We start from the raw sequence: 23,814 nt of genomic DNA, 5'->3' as shown, positions 1-23,814 counted from the left end.
ACATGACATAAAACTTCACATTAAAGGAACTCTCAGAAAAATTTCCCGACCTTGAAAGGGCAAAGACAAAATGTTGGAAGCCGAACCAAACTTAGAAAGGAATCTGACAATTCACCAAGGCGTAGAAAAGATGCTGGCTCCAGATCATAAACAATATGACCAGAAGAAAAGCACCGTTCAAACTACTCTTGCTAAGACCTTTACATAGAAATAAAACACTAATTCTCAATGTTTCTAATGTTTTAAATTACGGTGTACTAAATAAATATTAGTTTTTCTATTATTTTCAATTTCCTACATATTTATAAACCAGAGTAAGAGAGTTTTAAATGTTTTGACATTAAAACACTAAACATTTTTAAAGGTCGTTGAACAAACATAATTTGCCCCGTTGACTGTTAAGATTGCTGTGCACTGTTTCAGCTTGCACAATCATTTTCATGGTCTTTCACTATGGTGAAAAGTGAACACTGCTTATATTTATGTCGATGCCCTACAATAGTCGTGAAAGTAGTGGTCATATAGTTCAAATTCACATCCAGTGCCATACTCATCTCTACCACATGATTATTCGCTTGTGTTTGATTACAGTTTCTCAGTGTTACTACCCATGTAGGATGTTCAGTGTTGGAGGTATTGTTTGCTTAGCAGCTTTCCTAGGGAATCCACATTGGTGCTTTTCCTCAGTAGAGATCCAAGTTACTCTCCCCTGCAACACCATTCCTCTCTGAGTGCTTCAGGGAATTAATAGGGCCCTAAAATTATTACTAAATTAAAATGCTCTTTTGTATTGATCCTCAATTATAGAACTCAAGATAGTTCATAATTCCTTCTAGCCTCTGACAAATACTTACCATTCCCCTTCAGTTACCTGAACATGCCTCCCCCTCCAATTTAAGACATTAAAAGAAGAAATAGTATTTAAAAGCATCTGTGATAAAATTATTTTGTGTCTAAGAATTGTTTTCGTAACTAATAAAATCATACAATAAATAATCTATCTGAAAAATTCAGATTTGCTGTATAGATCTAAAAAAAAAAATGGTGAGACATACCTACTTTCACCTGGAATTTTCTTTAATCATTTGCTATCAGTAGCTTTGAAGAAAACGTCATACATTTCTGACCAAGAATGCTGTATTCTCATCAGACACAAACAAGAGATTATGTGCGGTGAGTTGTAGTTACCTGTCCTGAATAACAACCTGGAAAGCAGTCTGTAGTCCTAGTCCCGGAAGCTCGTAATTACACTGCTTTTGTAACAGCAATTCACTGAATAGATTTGGTCAGCTGAACAGTCTAACGAATGACTTCCTGTGCTGTCAATTCAGCTAACCTTGCTCACATTTGGTGAACTCTCAGGCCTCCTTTACACCTCGTAGCTAGCACACGGATGTTTCTATAATCTTTTGAAGCTTTAATCGCTTTGCTTCAGTTTTATGATGAATGCTGCTGAGATGGAGGTGGAATGAAGGGAACTGTAATGTCTGCTCATTATTCCCTACCATCTCTCCTCCCAGTCTTCCATCCCTCACCATGTCTCTCCACGCACTGGTCTATACCAAAACAGGGAACACAGTAATGCTGGGGAGAACTGGTGAAATGGAAGTCAAGAGGTAGGAAAGAGGAACAATGTGTAGGCACAGTTCTCAAAATCAAAATAGGTGGGGTTAATGTCTAAGAGTGATGCTTTCAGCTAACTATCCTATAAAGTTATAGGATAGGAAATAGAAATTATAGAGATAAGTCTAAAGGTACATTACATTGTAAAAGTAAAGAAGCTATATACTATGGGAAAGAATATGCAATCCTCTAACACAACAGATCATTTCTGATAGTTTCAGGGTAAGCATCTTTGTTGTAAATATCTTTGCCACAAATATTTTCACCACATAATTGGCCATAAGGCAATTTTGCTGTAAAGGATAAAATAATGAAAAATAAAAGAGGGACCTTAGAAAAGACATAATGACACATGAAAAATTAATATCAAAATTAAAAGACTTTTTTGCAAAAAATGAAAGCACAAAATATTTTAATGCATACTGTGTAAATGACTGATTTTATTTTGTGTATTGTGTACCTAAGGACTCTGCTCCCAAGTCTTTCATTCTTAGTATTATGCATTTTGTTTTTTTGCTGGTTGATTTTTATTCTCCTTCAGCATCACACTTGCCATAGTTTGGTCAAGTTTTGGTTTTTACGGGTCACTTTTTCTTTTTCACTAAAGTTTTTTCCTTCATTAAGAGAGGTATAGGTTTCCAAATACTAGGATGCATAGTTGTAACTGAGCTTTGTATTGCCTTGTGAAATGCAATATTGTCACATCTCCAGTGTTCTATGGGTAATGTGGGAGGGATGACTGTGCTCTCTCCAAAGGATTTGCAGAGACTGATATATTATTGTTTCCTAGAATAGTGTGCAGTCTGGCTTTATACTCTCTTATTTCACACTTCCAGTAAATTTTATCACTGTAGATATAAAACATGGAAAAATGAGTCCAAAAACTGTCAACCAGTCAGATTTTATCTTTTATGGCAAAATTGACTTACAGCCAATTATTTGTGCAGGGAAAATATTTGTGGAGAAAATGTGTATGGCAAAGATGTTTACAGCAAAGATACCTATGTCAAAACTACCTAGAGGGCCCGGCCCCGTGGCTGAGTGGTTAAGTTTGTGCACTCCGCTGCAGGCAGCCCAGTGTTTCATCGGTTCGAATCCTGGGTGCGGACATGGCACTGTTCATTGAGCCATGCTGAAGCAGCATCCCACATGCCACAACTAGAAGGACCCACAACTAAGAATATACAACTATGTACCGGGGGGCTTTAGGGAGAAAAAGGAAAAAAAAATAAAATCTTTAAAAAAAAAAAACTACCTAGAATCACAATCAATATGGTTATTTTTACCGTAATTGCTTCCAGATGTTTTGTGTATGCATATTTTAAGTTGATTGAGGGATAGTTGACTTACACACTTAAATTTTTATCAGTCATTTTCCATGCTGAGGTCCTAGTTCATGGTTGTGTTTAGTGAATATATTGTGGTTTGCTTCACTCTTTCTCTCTTATTAAATGCTTAAGTTGTTTCCATTTTTACCCCTCTAAGGATTATGCTAGAGTATAGGTTAAGCTGCTATAACAAAGGGACACCAAAATACCTTAACTCAAACAAGATAGTTTCGCTTTCTCCCATAACAGTCGGGAGTTAGGCAGGCAGTCAAGGGAGTTCGCAGCTCTGTTTCATTCAGGGATGCTGGTTTCATCCATTTTACTGTTTGTATTAGTTTGATAGAACTGCCATCACAAAGTACGACAGACTGGGTGCCTTAAACAGCAGAAATTTATTTCTCACAATTCAGAAGGCTGGAAGTCAGAGATCAAGGTGTTGCCGTGGCTGTTTCTCCTGAGGCCTCCCTCCTTGACTTGCAGATGGCCGTCTGCCTCCCGTCTCTTCACATTGTCTTCCCTCTGTAAATGTCTGTGTCCAAATTTCCTCTTTTTAAAAGGATGCCAGTCATACTGGATTAGGTCACCCTAATGACCTCATTTTAACTTAATGGCCTAAAATCCCTTTCTCCCAACACTGTCACGTTCTGAGGTACTGGGGTTAGGACTTCAGCACATGAATTTGCGGGGGGAGCAGTTCAGCCTATAACACTGTTCCATTTGAGCACTGTTCTCATCCACATAGTTGAAGTTGAATTGCCTCCTCGTCTATGTTTTCTTCCAGGGGAAGGTGAGAATGACTTCAGCTTTAAGAAAATTGAACTGGAAGATGCGTGCATCTCTTCTGCTAGAATCCTAGTGACCTGAAAATAGTCACATGGCCATTCTAAGTGGGCATGAAAAGGATGTAGAATTCATAGTCTTTAGATGGGAGGCCATACTTGGGTGAATAATGATCCACTCTGTACATAAAAACTTGAAAACTAATCTCTCACTTGGGAAAAAAAAAAAGAGAGAGATTTCTTCACTTAACATCCACAGACCATTCAGTCTGTCCTGAATTCATTCAATTGTGAAAACTTCAGGGACAGTCTCATCATTATCTGTTTGCTTTTTAGTCAGTTTCAAAGCTTGCTCCACTTATTAACTCTTTCCTGTGGGTTTGGTGGATGCCTGGTGTCAGTGAAGTCATACTTGGCTCAGATCTTACAGAATTAACCCTGAACTCTCCGTCGGTTAGAGGTGTGTAGATTTGCAACAGAATTTGTATACATTGTGCAGCCTCACAAAAATGTCTTCAGTTCTAACTAAACTCACTTTTATTATTCAGTTATTTGGTAGAGACTAGACACTTTTTGACCACTTTATGCAGTGTGGAAAATTATATCAAGTCCCTTTGTGGCTTCTATTTTTCATATGTCCAACTTTACTGACCTCATTTTCAATCTGTTGATCATTACCGATGTTTTCAGCGTTGCCCTTCAAATTGACTAGGCCACAACTTTTATTGAAATGCATGTCATGCAATATGCTCCAGAGTTGGAAAAATAACAAAGGGAGCATATCTACAGACCAGCCGTGGCCCAGACACCGTATGCAACAGGTCCTGAGCAGGAAAGGCATATGAGTTACCACCTATTTTGACTGGGCAAGAAAGAGAAACCCACAAAGTGAGATTGGCAGGAGAGCATGAGGCCTTCAGGGTGGTCTGCTGAGAGGTGAACTAGCCAGGGTGGGGTCCTTGAGCTTCCCTCTGCCCCTACTGGTCTTACCATGGCACATGAACTGGCTCCAGGTAACCTGCCTCTTGAGCAAGAGCTCCCAGGACAGATTGGGGATGAGGTTGGGACACCAGACAGGTGGGGTAGCAACAGAGGGCAAGCCAACTGTGGCTGAGTCAGGCCATGTTGGCCAGAGGTGGGGTGGGGGCCGCAGGGTGGGAGTCTGCAGAAGACCTAAGGCCCCCGGCCTCAGGAGATGTGGCTATTGCCACTGCTATGTGGCTCTGCTGGAGACTGGGGGCCAGGGCTGGGCACAGCTCACCAAGCCCCCAGTAGTGTGGCCAGTGGTACTTTAAGGAAGCCCAAGGCAGGAAGGCCAGGTCATACCTGCAGGAACTGGGGACATGCCTATAAGAAAGCCTTGGCGGCTGTTCCTGGGCCCAGGGCTGCACAGGGCTCCCAAGCCCCCATGTGTCTCCTGGTTCAGGTACTAAGGTTTTTCTGTGTATGCATGGCCAGGCACTGTGAGCTACCTACTCTTAGAACACAGCATGCAGATATCTACCAAGAAGTGGGATTGCTGGATTATATGTTAGTTCTATTTTTTATTTTTTATTTTTTTGGTGAGGAAGATTGTCCCTGAGCTAATGTCTGTGTCAGTCTTCCTCTATTTTGTATGTGAAACGCTGCCACAGCATGGCTTGATGAGTGGTGTATAGATACACACCCGGGATCCAAACCCGTGAACCCCAGGCCACTGACACGGAGCACGTGAACTTAACCACTACACCACTGGGCTAGCCCATATTTTTAATTTTTTAAAGAACCTCCATACTGTTTTGCATAGTAGCTGCACTAATTTACATTCCCATCCACACTGCACAAGGGTGGGTTGCCTTTTCTCCATGTCCTCATCAACACTTGTTAGCTCTTGTCTTTTTGATAAGAGCATTCCAACATGTCTGAAGTGATATCTCATTGTGGTTTTGATTTGCATTTCCCTGATGATTAGTGATGTTGAGCATCTTTTCATGTATCTATTGGCCATCTGTATCTCTTGCTTGGAAAAATGTTTATTCAGCTCCTCTGATTGTTTTTTAATTGGATTGTTTGTTTTTTCTTATTGAGTTGTATGAGTTCTTTATGTAAGTTGGATATTAACTCCTTATCGGCTGTATGATTTTTTTCCATCCTGTGGGTGCCTTTTTATTTCGTTGATGGTTTCCTTTGCTATGCAGAAGGTTTTTAGTTTGATGTAGTCCCACTTGTTGATTTTGCTTTTGTTGCTTGTGCTTTTGGTGTTGAATCCAAAAGATTGTTGCTAAGATCAATGTCAAGGAGCTTCTTCCCCATGTTTTCTTCCAGGAGTTTTACAGTATCAGGTCTTATGTTTAAATCTTTAAACCATTTCAAGTTTATTTTTGTGAGTGATGTGAGATAGGTGTCTAATTTCATTTTTCTGCCTGTGGTTATCCAGTTTTTCCAACACCATTCATTGAATAGACTATCCTTTCCTCATTGAGTGTTCTTGGCTCCCTTGTCAAATATTAGTTGACTGTATATATGGGGATTTATTTCTGGGCTCTATATTCTGTTCATTGGTCTATGTGTCTATTTTTTATGCCAGCACCATACTGCTTTAATTACTGTAGCTTTGTAGTATAGTTTGAAATCAAGAAGTCTGATGCTTCCAGCTTTGTTCTTTCTCAGGATTGCTTTGGCTATTCGAGGTCTTTTGTGATTCTATACAAATTTTAGGAATTTTTTTTCTATTTCTATGAAAAATGCCATTGGAATTTTGATAGGGATTACGTTGAACCTATAGATTGTTTATAGTAATATGGACATTTTAACAATATTAATTCTTCCAATCCATGAGCACAGGGTATCTTTCCATTTGTTTGTGTCTTCTTCAATTTCTCTCATCAAACTCTTACAGTTTTCATTATATAGATGTTTTACTTCCTTGGTTAAGTTTACTCCTAAGTATATTATTGTTTTCCATGCTCTTGTAAATGGGATAGTTTATTTCTTTTCCAAATATTTCACTGTTAGTATATAAAAACACACTGATTTCTATATATTGATTTTATGATCCAGCCATCTCATTTATGGGCATATATACAAAGGAAATGAAAACAGGATACCGAAAAGATATCTGCACTCCCATGTTTATTGCAGCACTGTTCACAATAGCTGAGATATGGAAACAACCTAAGTGCTCATCAATGGATGAATGGATAAGGAAATGTGGCATATATGTACAATGGAATATTATTCAGCCATGAAAAAGAGGGAAATCCTGCCATTTGTGGCAACGTGGATGGACCTTGAGGGCATTATGCTTAGTGAGATAAGCCAGACAGAGAAAGACAAATACTGTATGATCTCACTTATGTGTGGAATCTAAAAGAGCTGAACTTATAGAAACAGAGAGTAAAATGGTGGTTACCAGAGACTGGGGGATGGGGTAATAATTAGGGAGATGTTGTTAAAATGTACAAACTTGCAAGTAGAGATGAGTAAGTTTTGGAGATCTAATGCACAGAATGGTGATGACAGTCAACAATATACTTCAAAATTGCTAAGATGCTAGATCTTAAATGTTCTCACCACAAAAAAGAAATGATAATTATGTGACGTGATAGAGGTATTAACTAAAGATACAGTGGTAATCATATTGTAATACATAAATGTATCAAATCAACAGGTTGGACTCTTCAGACTTATACAACGTTATATATTAATTATATCTCAATAAAAAATTTTTAAATACCACAGTGCTCAGGATCTTAGGTTTAGGCTGGGACACATTGGAGAGGGCCATGGGGATGGGCCCCTCCTTCCTGCTGCTTCCTGGTTCTCTGCTCCTCAATGTCCTGGCTTGACCTTTGGGGCCTCTCATGGGGTCCTGTGTGCTGCTGCTGCAGGGTCCCCTGCCATGGATAGGCCAGGAGTTGATGGAGCCAAGAGCCCTCCCAGAGATTGGTCACCTTGCCCTATAGGCCACAGAGAGACACAGGGCCAGCACTAGCTGACTGAGCTACTGCAGAGAACAGTTTTCATGATGGAGTCTGTGCTTGAACTGGGAGAGGCTGTGTGAAAGGAAGGGGGTGATCCTAGGGAGAGAGAGAAAGGAAGCCCCTAGCCCAGCTGCCCTGGGACAGTAAGAGGAAAGAGAAGTCCCAAACCCTGAGCTAGTCTGTGTGCCTACTCTCAGGACCTACAACCTGCTCTTTTCTTAAACTGCACCAGGAATGGAACACCCCCCAGCCTTGGAGGGAACACAACAGCTGAGTCCACCCCCTGCTAGTGATTTCTTCCTGACCCATGATTCCCAGCACAGCGGAGGCCCAGGGCCTTTCTGTCCCCTCATAGCAGCCCTTTGCAAACAGAGCTGAGGAGGCCAGTGGGAAGCGAAGGGGCTGCCCACAGCCCTCTCAGGAATTCCTGGAGGCCAGAGCAGGGCTGGGAGAGGAGGGGCTGCAGGAGAGGGTGGGGGGATGCTATGTGTCAGGCATTGTTTAGGCCCTTGGGATACAACGGTGACCTAAACAGGCAAAGCCTTACCCACAAGTACTAACGTTCTGGTGGAGAAGACAGATAACAAACAAATGCACACATATCCATATATTAGGCAGCATTTGGTGTTACAAAAATAAAATGAGAAGGGGGGCTAGGGAGTTATGGAGTGAAGTTGCTTAGAAAGGGTGACCAAGGAAGGCTAAGTGCTGAAGTGAGGGAGAGAGCCTGTGGATATACGGGGAGGAACATTCCAGGCACGTGGAGTAGCACGTGTGAAGATTTTGAGGTGCAGCCTGGCTGGCGGCTTTGATGAGTGGCCATAAGGCCATTGTAACCGGGACAGAGTAAGTAAGGGGAAGAATGATGGGAAGGAAAGTCAAAGAGGTATCAGCAGGGGTGCCACATCACGTAGGGCCTTGTAGACCACAGAGAGGAATTTGGATTTTGCTCTAAGTACAATGGAAAGCCACTGGAGGCCTTGGGACAAAGAAATAACATTTGACTTGATTTTAACAGAATCACTCTGGCTACTGAATGGTGAATAGATCTTAGAGAAGTAAAAGTATAAATAGGGTACCACTTAGGAGGCTATGGTAATTATCCAAGTAAGAAATTATCCCAGATGGGGCATGGACCAGGGTGTTAATATGTGAAGATGTTAAGGGATGGTTAGATAGTAGATAAAATTTAAAAAGAGAGTTGGGATGATTGGCTAAATGATTAAATATAAAGAAAGAGAAGAATCAATTATGACTCCAAGAGTATTCGCATAAACAAGAGTGAAGGCAGTTCCAGAATCCTTTTGAAATGAGGCTGAAAGGATTGATGAATTTTTCCTAAGTATGTGCATATAAGGCAGATAGTGGGCAGAGAACAGCAGATCAAAGGCAAGAAGGAAAAATTACAGAAGGCCTAATATACTCAATAGTAAGCCCAACATTGTTTGTTGAATGAGGAAGTATGATATTGTAAACAATTTTGAACTGTGCCCCAAATAGCTTGAAGCCTTAACTTGCATTCTTCAAAAGAATCTCCACTGGACAGGAAATTTCTCCTACAGTGAAAGGGACTCTATAATTTAGGAGTCTCTCTGGTCAGAATTATTCCTCAAAATTCCAACCCAGTAATCAAAACATGAGTACAGAAGACTGTCTGGAATTACAGAGAAGCCCAGTACCATTCTTCTAACAAACTACTAGAAATGGAAGTAAAACTCCAGTGCTTTCAAACTAGTTTTTCATCTATATTTTCTCTTCTTTTACTATAGTCCCTTCTAGGTGTCTTGCGTATGCCTGGTCCTCTACATCTGACACCTGAGAGTTACTTTTCACTCCCTGCTCTTTTTCTGTTATGTCCAACCTTTCATAAAAGACTACGATTTGGAGTCTGATTGACTTGGGTTTGAATCCGAGCTCTGTTGCTTAAAACAGTTATGATCTTAGGCAAATCACTTCCCCTCTCTGAGACTCGATTTTATCATCTGAAAAACTGAGATAATAATCCCTATCTTATAAAGTTGTTATGAAGAGTAAATGAAATAATCACCTCACATGAATTAACATATGTGACTTGCTGAGCAGAATGCCTGACAGAAAACAGTGTGTGTGTGTGTGTGTGTGTTTGTGTGTGTGCACATTATTCACCTTTTCTCTTCAGTCCCGCTGCAGTACTAATCTGGAAATATATAACTTCATGTTTCAGTTACCAACCTGCCTCTCATTTCTTTTCTGGCCTCAGCTCTCTTCTGGTCGAGTCTGTTTTTGACCAACAGTCATATGAGTCAACTTTAAAGCACTCATGCTTGTCCCCATCTTCTCCAAACTCCTAGAGCAGGTCTCCTCTGCCTTATTCATTTTGCTCTTAATCCTGTATGACCTTGCATTTTTACCTAGTTGTTCCCAACTAAATTGTATGTGCCTGTCAGGTAAGCTCCCTGTCCTACATTTCTTTTGTATCTCCATCCCACACCAAGTTTCAGTCTTCTTAGTCATACCATTGGTCATTTGTATGCTCTTCCTCTGTACTTAGAAATCTTGAGTGTTACTTACTCTTACATTACAGGAGTAATTCCTTAAGGTTGCCTTAGTGGGAAAAAAACAGCTCCCACTCGAGGTAGCGTCAAACAGATTATTCATCTACAACAACCAGATCCAGTCACGATGCGCCCATTAAGTCATTCATTGATTTACTCAGCACATTTTTCTCACTTGGCACACATTTGAGGTATTGCGGATATAGCCGTGCACAAGATAGAAAAAAAGTCCCTGCTCTCATGGGACTTATATTCTCCAGACTATATGTCAGAGTCAGCTTCTTTTGGAAGTAATTTTGGCACTATTTACTCCCAAGTGTGTGTTTGACAAGATGGGAAAGTAAGAGCATATTACCAGTTTCTAAGGAAATAGGACTGTTTTTGAACTATATCACTTTTAAAGAACTATTAATCTGTGATATTGTAAAGAATCAACTTAAAGTGACTCCCCAGCAACTCAGTTTTCAGTTATTCATTTAATTTGAAGATATGTGTCTCAGTTCAGACTGCTACACCAAATTACCATAGACTAGGGGGCTTAAACAACAGGCATTTATTTCCTACAGTTCTGGATGCTGGAAGTCCAAGATCAGGGTGCTGATGCGGACCCTCTTCTGGGTTGCAGGCAGCTAACTTTTCGTCGTATCCTCACATGACGCAAAGAGCCAGAGAGCCCTCTGAAGTCTTTTTTATAAGAGCACTGATCTCATTCGTGAGGGCTCCACCCTCATGACCTAATCACCTCCCCAAAGCCCCACCTCGTAATACTTCACATCAGAAGTTAGGACTTCAATATATGAACTTAGGGGGGGACACAAATGGTCAGTCCATAACAATATGGTTCATCAGTGTGACTCAAAACATCAACTTTTTGTGGTAGATGACTACAAAGTAGCCCCAATTCCAGCTTTAGGAAAAGGGAAGACTTAACACTTTAACCCAGAGGTGGTCTCTTCCGAGCATTTTGAAAAAGTTGATGGAAATTTACGAAAGCCTCTGTTAGAGAGACTATTACTAAGACTGTGGTTATAGCGCCCACACATGTGATTTCAAACAGGTAGAACCACTGATGGTCACTATGAGATCCCTGTCAGCAGTGAGCCACTGCCTCCATTGTTGCTTACAACATGGACAAAATGCTTATTGCGAAGCCTTGGGCTTTGAAATCAGGTCAACCTTTAAAGACTTTCTTTTTAGTAGAATGTACCTAAGATTGAATGATCTACCTTTATAGAGAAGAGTTAAAGTTGAAGCATAAAAAGGATATATGTGGGAACAAAAGAAGGGCCTGGTGTCTTTCTTCTTTTACACTTAATGATAAGGGTATTTTTGTAGTTATTTCTTGGGGCCCCATATTAAAATACAAATAGCGATCAGAGGGAAATTTTATCTCCTAGTATCTCGGGTTGGTTGGCAGATGGCAGATGACTCAGGTCAAGGCCCTGCCAAGACATTGGAGGAGGACTCCAAACAGCCTATCCAGTTTACAGATTTGCCATTCTGTGATAGAAATGTTCAGTGGCTTGAGGAGAAAGGATTGGGGAGAATGACAGGAGTCAATGATGATTTTGTTTTTTTAAAGAAATCATGAAAGGGAGATATTTTTAGTCATTTTGATAGAGTACTAGAAATATCATAGCAGTTTTCCCTACTCCTGCCTACCAAAATGGAAACTGGTAATGATAACTGACACCATCCATGGTCAGAAAGGAGGTTCCGCTGATGGGTCATAGACAGAGTTCACAGAAAGCAATTTCAAACTTACATCAGGTGACTGATTTGCTATTTGGCTCCATTTATGCCTTCTGAGAGGTATGAGTGGTATTTTTAGGTATTCAAACCTACGAGGCAGGTAGCTGGATATATATAGATTTGATCTAATATAAGGAGAAAAGTAACTAAAGCAAAAAACAAAATAAAGGCTTAGCCACCACACACATATAGATAGCATGGTAAAGAGATGAGGAAAGTCTTTGTAAGTACAGCTCACCAACCCAATGAAGCCAACACAATTTGTATAGGAATGTGGATAAGAGTCTCATATTCTTGTACCATTAGGGCATTAATCCTGTCTGTCCCACAAGGTGGTGTGATAATGAATGTCTTAATATATGCAGAAAACTTGTAGAAACCCCAGGAATCAGGCAACCAGATAAATGCAAAAGAAAGCATTGTAAGTTGCCGCTGGGGCACCTGAATCTTTGTTGCCTTGTGAGAGTTGAGTGGTGTGCCATTACTTGTCAAGGAGCACTTTACTCTCTCTGGCTCATCATGCCCTTGTGTCATTTTTATATCAACAATTTGAGAAAGTTGAGTGTTTTCCATAATACCTCTTGAGTCATACTATTTCTCCAGTCTTATGCCAGTCAGGTTTTTCTGGTTGTTATTTCATGCACTTCATTTTCCTGAAGCTTGTCTCCCCTTCATTATAGTGTATATGTTTGAGAGGTCATGCCTAAATGGACTGCATTTAGAAGCATGGGAAAATTCTCTAAGCATTTAATTTAGACAATTACATGTGTATACTCGGAGGCAGAAATTCACATGAGAGGAACAAGAAATTTTTCTTCTGCTGTCTTGTCACAGATAAGGAATCATCCCTTTTTCTTTGGGAGAAGGGAGTGGGTTTTAAAAATGAGTTGTAGCATTGTTGGAAATCTAACATGGGCCATAGAGTACTTCCTTAAAAGTGACAGAGAATTGGAAAAAATATAAAGGAAAAAAAACAATGCTACAGTAACTTGAGACATCAGTTCCTCTTCCTCCACCCAAAAATAGATTTATAAATCTCAAATATATTCTTTGACTTTGCTAGAATATATAATTTCCAAACAATACTAGCAAAATTAATTCTATTTATGTACATCTGGAAATTCGATTATTGGACACCTTTGGTGTTATATATGATGTATTGAAGTGGAAATTCACTATCTGTCTAAGAATTAGCGAGTCTTCCTAACAAAGTATCTTAGATGAGAGTTTGGATTATTAAGCCAGGCCCTGGGAACCTGGGAATGTAAAGTTTCCAGAGGCAATGATGACAGAGCACATAAGCCAGAGACTCCCTGTCATGAAGCAGAGTTGACGGTGCCAAATCGTTAATGATCACATACTTCTTCCTTTATTCTTATGTAGGTTATAAAAGGGTATTTTAATATCCCTTATGCTGCTATTAGTATCCTTCATGAGCAGTTTTTCCACACCTTGTGACCGTGTGTCACCCCTGGATTTTTTTGAGGCACACACGTAAACTGAACACCTAGTTTCTTCCATCATCCTTGTCATCACCTCAGGTGTTAAACCTGAAATGATCTCTGCTCCGGACCTATTGTTCTTATCCTGAATTGAAAAATGGTTGTCTTCAAGTAAGAATAATGGAAATGATGTCAAGTCATTGATGTCTTAATTCTTCCCTTTAGAAATCTGAAGCCAATAGCATGAAAAAAGTAGCCATCCACACTGTGAAGAAAAGGGAGCACAGCAGATTAGATATATATTCCAGGCAGAAAAAGGATTTCTTGGATAATAATTTAATGACATGCAAGAACCTGAAACATGAAAATACAACACGAACTCCTCCTTTAATTTTCTTCTGAAAATTATTTAGCCATACACATTTTGCTCTCTAATTTCTCATCTTGCAAAACTGGCTATTCCTTCATATATAAATAACCAAATTTATTGACAAAAGACATTTTTAAAAAAGCTTATTTACCCTGAACACAGTAATTACAGCTGCCATCACCCAACCTAAGTTGCCTGACCCCTCACCTCGTGGTCATGCAGCCCATGACCACCTCCCCAGCCTCATCCTGTCTACTCTCTGTTTTCACCATGTGCTTCGGGTCATAATGAGCTTCTTTCGGCTCCTCATTGCATTAGATTGATTGTCAGCTCCAAACCTCTTCGCCGTTACTATTCTCTATGTCTGCACTGCATTCTCTCCTTCTTTCTTACCCCCTTGGACATCCATAAGATCTTGAAGCTTTTCTGTCAGTTTACAAATATTTCTCTGACCCCCAAATCTGATTTCTATTCCTCTTTGAGGTGCTTGCGCAAGAACCAGAATTTATTCCCATCTTAGCACATCTCATTTTACGTACTTACTTTTGTGCCCCAGATGATAAACTCATTCCATTAGAGAAATGTGCAAACAGAGAACAGTTTGTCTCCCCATTTGATTTTATCCTGCCTCAGAATATATTTTTTTTTCCAAATTTAAAAAATACTTTAACCATTGCTCTTAGGTTGATATCCAAAATTTTTAACGTTGAGTGTTAGGCTCTCCATGAGCTGGACTCCTCCATGTCGTGCCCTGCAATGCTTCCTCCTCACTCCTGCCTGTTGACCCCACTGGCCTTCTTGCAGTGTTTCCAAGAGTTCATGCTGGTTTCCACGTGAGAGAAGCTTCTTTCCACCTTCATCACATTGTTCCCCCTACCAAAACACTGTCTGCTCCTCCCATTCCATTTCACCTGGAAAAGTTTAATTTATCCTTCAGGTTTCTGAACTTGGCATAGATAAATGCCACATGTGTACACAGTGCTCAGGCTCACTTAGGTCCTTCTAACATTCACAGGGCAGTAAACATTTCATTTGTAGCACATTTCATAGCATTCACTCAATTATTATTTAAGTAATTATATTTGTATTATATATCTCCCAACTAGACTATAATTTCCAAGGGACAATGACTAAGGCTGCCTTTCTCAAGAAACATTTGCTATGAATCTATCTGAGCCAGTTTGTAGCGTGTGTGGGAACAGTGAATAATTGAGTTAGGAGAATATCCAAGAGTTAGGAAACAACTAAGAAGGATGCAGGGCCAGATAATGAAAGATCTTAATTGCCATGACAAAGAACTGATATTTTATCCAAGAGACAGTGAAGAGTCAGCAAATGTTTATAAACTGAAATGGCCTAATCTGTGTTTTAAGGAATAAATCTGATAGCAGGTTATAGGGCTGATGTGGAAGAGACCGGAAACCAAGAGACTATTATAGTAGATTATGAAAAATGACCGCACATATCTTCTGTCCCCATATGCACATCCCCTTGGCAATGTGACTTTGCCATTCTTCCTATCCCAAGCCTTTAACTTTGAGCTTGACCATGTGACTTGCTTTGACCAATGGGGCATGAGCAACTGTGATTCAAGCCTTAACATATGAGGGTTTGCCTGGGACCTGACTGAGGCCACCATGTGAAGCAGCCCTACCGAAGCAGTGAATTTCCACCATGTTTTAAACCTCCTCCACACTGTTTATATGTGTAACACTCCCCCATCCCACAACCACGATAGAAACCTCTCTCACATCAGCAGTGATTCTCAGTGGTGCATACTAGAATCTTGAGGTGAGAGGAGACATATGTAGTCGGACTGCATTTCTCAGGAGATTCCAACATACTCTCTGACTACAAATTGAAAATCATTCTGCTAAATTTCATGGATCAATGAATGAACAGTTAACTCAGCTTGAGGAACTAATGGGCACCACAAAGGAAGTGACATTTAACTAGTGCTGAAAAGGAAGACTAAATATTCACCAGGTGAAGTGGGGGAAGGGTCTGTCAAACAAAGAGAATAGTAGGTACAAAGAGAAATCTTGTATCTAAAATGACTGATTTTAAATGGTCATCTCTTTTCTCACTGTACAACTGAACATAGACTCTCTAACATTCTAAATCATGCTATCATTTTCAAGGAAATCTATAGGAATTCACTTTGCAGGAGAGGTCATTCAAATAAATTGTCATGATAATGATTGCCTTTCTTCAAAATATTCTTATTTTTGGGAACCTGGTTTAAACATGACCACATCATTTCCATCTAAATCTCATTCCTCAGGGCAAGTTCCATGCAGATAACAATAGAATCTGATGATTGCTTTATTTGCCTCCGTTCTCAAACAGTTTCAGTAACTCTAAAACCACTTTATGAAATTCACTTTATGAAAGTGAATCTAACCCTGGTTTTGTGATACCTGTTCATGAACCTCTCATGAAAGTTCTAATATCAATCAAGATCTAACACCTGACTCTCATACATAGAGAACTTTTGGTGTTTTCCTTAAAACAGGCACACACTCCCTCATATCTAAACACACAGTAAATAAGTCTGTGAAGGAAATTACTGCCTTAAAATGCTTCTGTATTTCTTTTCAGTGGATCATATAGAACACCTTTTCCCCACATATAATAAGATTAATCTTTAAAAGCATCATCTTTTACAAGCACATGCAAACCCTTGTCTGCCCTCAGAGAAAGACCAGCCAATGAAAGGTTATTCTGGTGATGTAATGCTTGCTAACTTACTCTCTTGCAGACATTTCAGGGAAGATGCTTTTCAGAGCATCAAACATCCTCCAACTTTCTTGAAAAATCACTTCTGTATTCTGATCCTTATTTTTTTTTTAACTTTTTATTAAGATTATGATAGTTGACAACCTTGTGAAATTTCAGTTGTACATTATTGTTTGTCAGTCATGTTGTAGGTGCACCCCTTCACCCTTTGTGCCCTCCCCCTACACCCCCTTTCCCCTGGTAGCCACCAATGAGTTCTCTTTGTCTATATGTTTAACTTCCACCTATGAGTGGAGTCATACAGAGTTCGTCTTTCTCTATCTGGCTTATTTCACTTAACATAATACCCTCAAGGTGCATCTTTGTGTATTCTGATCCTTATTAAACAAAGAATACACTAACACTAGCCAGCATCAGATAAATTTATATATCTTTCTTAGACATAGAGGCTCATGAAAATCAAATCAAAAGGAATAGATTACCTTATATGTTTTTTAAAGTCAAATTCATCACAGTCTGCTTCTTATGACTGTATAAACTGCGTTTTCACATCTGTCTATAAAAAATATTTGTAACAAGTATTTGAATAACCAGGTGTGTTCACAGTGATATCATAAACTTCTGCCTAGTGAGTAACTTACAAGACTCCACTGATGCCACTAAGTGCTTATGAATGTCCAGAGAAGCCCTAACCGAGGTGGGGTGAAGAGCCATTACACGTCTCTTATGGATATGAACTCAAATTCTGTGAAGTGATAGGCAGGACGGGATAAATACGTGTTAGTTTCCACCAGTGAAGTGTGCAAAAACGCAGGCACCAGCTACAAATTTCAGACAGGTCTTACTTCATGCAGTAGCCTCTCCCGTTCCCTCGTCCTCCACCCTAAAGCTCACTTTTTGAGCAAAAGAATGCAATAGTAAGCATGTTGGAAAAAAGATAATTTGGTAAGGGAAGGTCATGATACCTGAGCACCCCAGTGGTTTCATTTATCCAATCTGATGCCCAGAAAGAAGCCAACTCAGACTGCTAAGCCATCTATGTAATTTACAGTGTTGGATATAATTCACAGATAGTGAGCTATGAGTACTCATAGTAAAAATGTAGAAAAATTACTATATTGGAACTTTTTCCTCTTTGTTTCATTTTTCAGACTATCCTCCTAATCATTTGAGAAAAATGAGCTAATTTTTGGCATATGAGCCTTTCTTGGGACTTTTCTACTTGTTCAGGTCATGGTAATACAGATGCATCAGGAGGGGGTAGAATTTTGCAATCATAGCACGTTTCAAACCTGGCTCTGAATAATGTCTCTACCATATAGGAGAGTAGTAAGATGCTCAGAGAACCACGCTTTCTTCACCTACTAAAATGAAATAATAATTAAATATTAATTATTAAAATAATGTGTATAAAGTTCTTGGCAAAAAGTAGGTACTCAATTGATAGTAGCTATGGTTATTATTATTTTTTCCATATACACATAATTCTAAGCCACTTTACTTTTCAAAGTGGAAAACCAAATTCTATAAAAATGATTATATACCCATAATAGATTCCCTGACATAACCGATTTTATCCACCTTTTGATTATGAAATAAACTATTTCATTTTCCATTGAAGATTTAGTTTGTACTTGACTATTAATTTACCATATTACTGAATAGTCTTTTATTTTTATCTGTTAATATTTCAAAGTCAGTGCTTTATAAATATGTGATTTATATACTATCAGTGTCAGTGGTAGTAGTATAGTACATTTCTTCCAGAGACCTGCTGAAATTTTCCAAGGCATTGCTGCTCCAATCCTCGAGAAAATGTCCTGGAAGGCATTGTTCATGCCATTGAGTTGGCTTATTGAAAAGTGAAAAATGCAGTTTGTCACCCTCAAGCAGAAGGAGTAGCTTGAGTTTTTCATGAAATTAGCTTGAACCAAATTGTTTTGATACTGTTTGTATCCAGTCAAAAGCACTGATAGATTCCTACAAATTGATTTTAAATTTTGAATTTCAAGGGCTATTTAATTCACTTTATCAAAACTGACTGCCTAAAATGCATATGGAGAAATTCTAAGATTTAAAATGACAAACACCACCACCACAAAGACTTGGTTTCTGCCTTCTAGGTGTGGTGACTAGTTAAGGGAACAGACAGCAGAGCATCTTAAGTTCCATAATGGAGGTAGGTATAAAGCTCCTGTAAACATTTAATTCAGTGTTGGAGGGGGGAACTTTTGAGCAAAATTACAGACAGGTAACACTTTATTAGCTTCTAAGAAATAATAAGGATTTTCTTATTTGGATAAGGTAGAAGAGTATTCCAGGTGGAGGAAATAGCCAGAGCAAAGGAAGGAAGGATTGAGATAATTCATAGCTGTTTATGAAATAGCTATTGACCTCAGTGAGTGTTTCTACAGCAGAGAGCACATTGGATGAAAGTATGGCACGGGAGAGGGCATGCTTTTGGAAAACTAAAATATTACCTTCCAAATCACAGTATTCTTATCTTTTCTTTGTTACATACCATGAGAAGATTCATGATACACACTGGATAGATTTCTTTTTTTTTTTTTTTTTTTGGTGATTTCTTCAAGCTTATTTCGACTTTTCTTCAAGTAGAAGAATATTATTCCTTTGCTTTTCCTATAATTTAAAAAATTTTATTGCAATGTACTACTACGCTTTAAGGTAAATGTAAATTTTACAAACTATATTTTAAGAAAGCATTATAAATTATACAAAAATAATACTTAAGATCTAGAAAACATCTGTTGGTTTTGATTCATGCAGAAGCATAAATGAGCAAACTTGTAAAAGTTTATACATCTAAATGTAAAACTTATGCATCTAAATAATATGTGATTAATAACGTCAGACTACAAGTTAAAGAAGTATTGTCCATGCTAACTTTGTAAAAGAGTTATCTGGGAAAACCTCCTTGTTCTTACTCACACGGTAAAACGCTAACCAGCAGGTCTGTGCACGGAGCCATTCAGCTGTGATAATGTGCGTGTGAAATGTTCGTAAATAAAACTTGCTGAAAGTTCTCTGCCATTTCCTTTGAGTAGATTTACTGAATAGGAAGTCTTCATACCTTAGAACAGGACTATGTGTGTATATGCTCAGTAATTCAAATATGTTTGATGATTTTTATTAGACTTGCACTGGAATGTTTTATCCACACATACATGATGCTATTGGTATAACAGGAATATTCCACTGTAATGAATGGTGTCTGCTGAACTGTCTGTATCCTGTCTCTCTTTTGTGACCAATATCGTGCATTTTAGAAGTAATTAACTGGAATTACAGGTAGTTGGGTCAATGAGTTATAGATTTTAATCATGGAAAACTAACTGAGCTGCACACAAAACCCACAGTTTTGGACTCTGTTTCCTTTCTATCCACATTAGATAACACACACAGCAGTGTTTCTCTAAGTGTGTGTGTGTGTGATAGCCCACTTCATTCTAAAAAGGATTTGAGGCTGTTTGAATTATATGGAATGTAGAAGAATCCTCTATACTCTGTTAAAGTAAACAAGGGGGCCCTTAGACTGAGGTGGCTGTAATGCTGTGGCAGCCTACATAAGCAAACCAAAATCTAAGCCCGTAAATGCCTCAAGGTTACCATATTGAAACCTAAGGACAACCAATCACAAACAGCCAACTAGGCTTTAAGCTACAGCAGATTGGTAATTTCCTTACTTTGCTTCCTCCTTTTCTCTATAGTAAAGTCTCTCGCCGAGTTCCTGTCAGCAGAGTGCCCCTAACCATTTCCGGTTTGGTGGTGCCCAGTTCTAATCAATAAATGCTCAAATAAGCTCTTAAAATGTTTAATATGCTGCAGTTTATCCTTTAACAGTTCAGTATGTTTAAAAATTATGACATTCTCCGAAAAATTTAAAAGTAAAGACTACTTTCTATTTCCTCCATCAGCCGTTAAGAGGAAGGCTGGTTTTATCACTCCAGTTCCAGGAGGCGTCGGACCCGTGACCGTGGCAATGCTTCTGAAGAACACCCTTCTGGCAGCTAAAAAAATCCTTTACTAGATCACGTGAGAGAACAAAGCAAACTGAAGTCATGCTATTTATTTATTTTGGCAAAGGGCAAAAACCTTTATATTTTACTAGAAAGCTATTTATTTCTACATTGTATTTATTTTTTCATGGATGGAATCATTGTGGATCAGATGATTCACACAACTTTATGCATTTCCTGCTAACAGTTTTTCAGTTTTAGGAAAAAAATCAAAACAATTCCAGTGAAAACTTTGGTAACAATTATTTTGTGGATGATATTTGTTCATAAATGTTAAAACAATAAAGGGCTCATAATAAATGAATATATTTTTGAACCAATTAAACATCACGTACAGTATGTTTTCAACAAATGTTTTGTCAGCCAAATGAGCACCCATGTAAAATGTAATTTAGGTTTTGCTACGAGCATGCTCAATTTTTATATATTTTATGTTCTATATCATATGCTAAAAAAGAGCTTACTTGCTAAAAGAAAGATAAAATATTAAAAATAAAATCTTGACCTCATATATTTCCCAAATGCATCCTACGGGCCATCCTGATGAGAAATGATGCTCTATTCAAGGAAAGAAAAACATACAGGGGAGACAAAACCTGCAGTGCCACTTGGAAATGGTGACATCAAATTCTGGCTGACTGCTTGCTACAGTAAAAACGTAATAAGAATATGTTAGGCTTACATGTAATTTCTGTGTTCTTCTAGAAAAATATTTGAACAATACCTTCCTTGAGGAATAATAGAAAATCCAAACACAAGCAAAACAAACTAAGGTTGTGTTTTCCTACAAATATCAGAAAAATATGATATAGTATGAGCAAGTACTTCATTAAAGAACACATGTTGGGGCTGACCCCATGGTGTAGTGGTTAAGTGTGGCACACTTTACATTGGTGGCTCAGGTTCCTGGGTTCAGATCCTGGGCATGGACCTGTACCACTCGCCAGCCATGCTGTGGTGGCAACCTACATATAAAGCGAAGGAAGATTGGCACAGATGTTAGCTCAGGGCAGATCTTCCTCAAACAAAAAAATAAAGAAAGGGAAGATTGGTAACAGATGGTAGCTCAGGGCTAATCTTCCTCAGCAAAAAAAAGAAAAGAGAAAGAACAGATGTTATGTTTGTTCACAAATTCAGAAATCTAATAGAAAAATATGACACAATGTGCCAAAGCTAAACCTTAGGGTATGACTAAAAATCCACTGCTTTGTTGCCCACAGTTCTCTCTTCTGTTATGGCATTGGGTTCCCAAAGTAGATGCCCTGTTTCTCACACAAGTTAAATCAGGAAATACATGTGAGTGCCAGTTGAAGGCTATTTTGAGACTACCCTAGGCACATAATTGTATTGTTTTCATGCCCAAATCCCAGTGTGTTTATTACCAGTAATGATTCTCACCCAATGCATGTCTGTATCAGTGTGTACTCTTGATAATTTGTGTGAAAATAGACTACTGTTTATAATTAATAATATTTCAACTGCATAATAAAAGCAATTTGAAGAACACCTGTCCTCTGTTTCCTTAAGATATCTGTAAGATTCTTTGTTCATGTATTTGTTATCTGTTTCTTTACAACATGCTGGGGAAATGTACAGGTTTCTCAAACATGAAAGAAAGGGTTCTATAGCCCATCCCACAATCAGCCTAGACCAATCTTTGTCTCATAACCCAGACAGAAGTTTCAATTCAAAGCTCCCAAATTCGCAAAACAAACAAAATGACCCAAAATATATGTACATAGGAAAGGTGAAGTGTGTAATTTTGAGTCCCCTCACCCCCCAAGGTGCAGGAGGAGTGATTTTTGGAAGATTTTTGCCCCCTTGGCTAGGCTAAAATTCAGGGGTGAGCCTTTCCAGAGACTAATTAAAACGCTGTAAAAGAAAAATTATTTTGACATTTGTTCAAAACAGTAAGGAAGACTTTATTCTAGACTATTGCAAAGGAGTTGAGACCATTGCAGCAGTAGAGGAGATTGAACTCAGCCTGAATACAGCAAAGGCAGCTGTGCATTTGTGGCCAACAAGCAGAGCGAGGAGATCAGTGGATGGAAAATTACTAAGAGGAACTTGACTAGACTTCAAAAGTAGGGGGTCTCTTTCTAAACTAGTTTACTAGAGTCTTGCTAAACCCAGGCCAGTTATCAAGGGTCGGGGGGTGAGGAACTTGATCAGACGTAAAGGGGGAGAGGATTCTTTATAAACTGACTTATCAGGAGTCTTTGCTAAAACTGGGCTCAGTGGGCCAAGTCCAGCCCTTGTCAAGAAGAGGACTCAGAGGAACCTGACTAAAGTTTGGTCATGGAGGAAGCCTTTGTCAACACATAAAGGAGATAAAGTTGGTTCGTTGGTACCGTGACTTTATTTATGGATATTTGGGGTCCATAAAAGACAGACATGTGATGGTCTTGTGGAGGAGCTTTGAAGAACTAGGTTTCCTTGTCCTACAAGTATCTGTAAAAAGGACCCTGAAGAATTAATGGAGATTGAACAATAATATGAAGATATGGAGGTGAGAATGAGCTTAGTATATATATATATGTGTGTGTGTGAAAGCAAGGATTACAGTCAGACTAAAGTGAAGTGTGTGTTGGAGAGTGGTGGAAATACAGCTGGATAAGTATGCAGAAATAGATTAGAGAAAGCCTGGCTAAACCAGAGTTTGGATTGTATTTAATAAGTTCTGAGAATTGTGGTTAGAGCCCAGAAGATGTTATCATTGATTAACATGAGGAAGTTGTAAAGGGAAGCTGATTTGGAGAAGAGATAAAATGTTCAGTTTAAGACATGTTGAGGTTGAGATGATGACATAGTAGATAAATAAAAGTCCTGATGTAATATCAGTCTGGAAAGAGAATAAGAATTCATGGCTAGTGATGAGAATTTAGGACTCATCCACATGTATTAACAACTAAATTTCTGACCTTGTTGACCATTATACACCCTGTGTCTTTACACATGTTCAATAGTTATAGCTATCCTTACTTGAGCACCTATTATGTGCTAAATGCTTTACTTTTTTTTTTTTTTTGGTTATTGACAATCCCCATTTGATAGATGAGGAAATTGACCCTTAGGGTTATTAAAAAGCCTCAGCCTAGGCAAATGGATAGCAAAAGTGGAACTAGGATTCCAACCAAGATCTGTTGAGATGATGTGAGCCAGAACTCACTCTCTTTTCACAACACACCACTCTGCCTCCCCTCAGTGCCCAGCTCCCACCTAGAATCCTTTCTCTTATTGCTATATGT

The 23,814-nt window shown here is 38.8% G+C and overlaps 1 protein-coding gene across 5 annotated transcripts in view; it reads left to right on the top strand.

The window, feature by feature from the left end:
* MTHFD2L (methylenetetrahydrofolate dehydrogenase (NADP+ dependent) 2 like) overlaps positions 1 to 22,070 on the top strand; it is a 142,697-nt gene extending 120,627 nt beyond the window's left edge. For all 5 annotated transcript variants that reach the window (XM_046656365.1, XM_046656362.1, XM_046656366.1 and 2 more), the window contains one exon: positions 20,465 to 22,070. In XM_046656365.1, the coding sequence (XP_046512321.1) occupies positions 20,465 to 20,577 (113 nt within the window). In that variant the 3' untranslated portion in view covers positions 20,578 to 22,070. The remainder of the gene's footprint in view (positions 1 to 20,464) is intronic.
* Positions 22,071 to 23,814: the final 1,744 nt, after the last annotated feature.

This window comes from Equus quagga, chromosome 3 (genome assembly GCF_021613505.1).
Source record: "Equus quagga isolate Etosha38 chromosome 3, UCLA_HA_Equagga_1.0, whole genome shotgun sequence".
Classification (NCBI taxonomy): domain Eukaryota; kingdom Metazoa; phylum Chordata; class Mammalia; order Perissodactyla; family Equidae; genus Equus; species Equus quagga.
The sequence above is the reverse complement of the archived record's forward strand: the minus strand, read 5'-3'. Positions and strand labels throughout refer to the sequence as shown.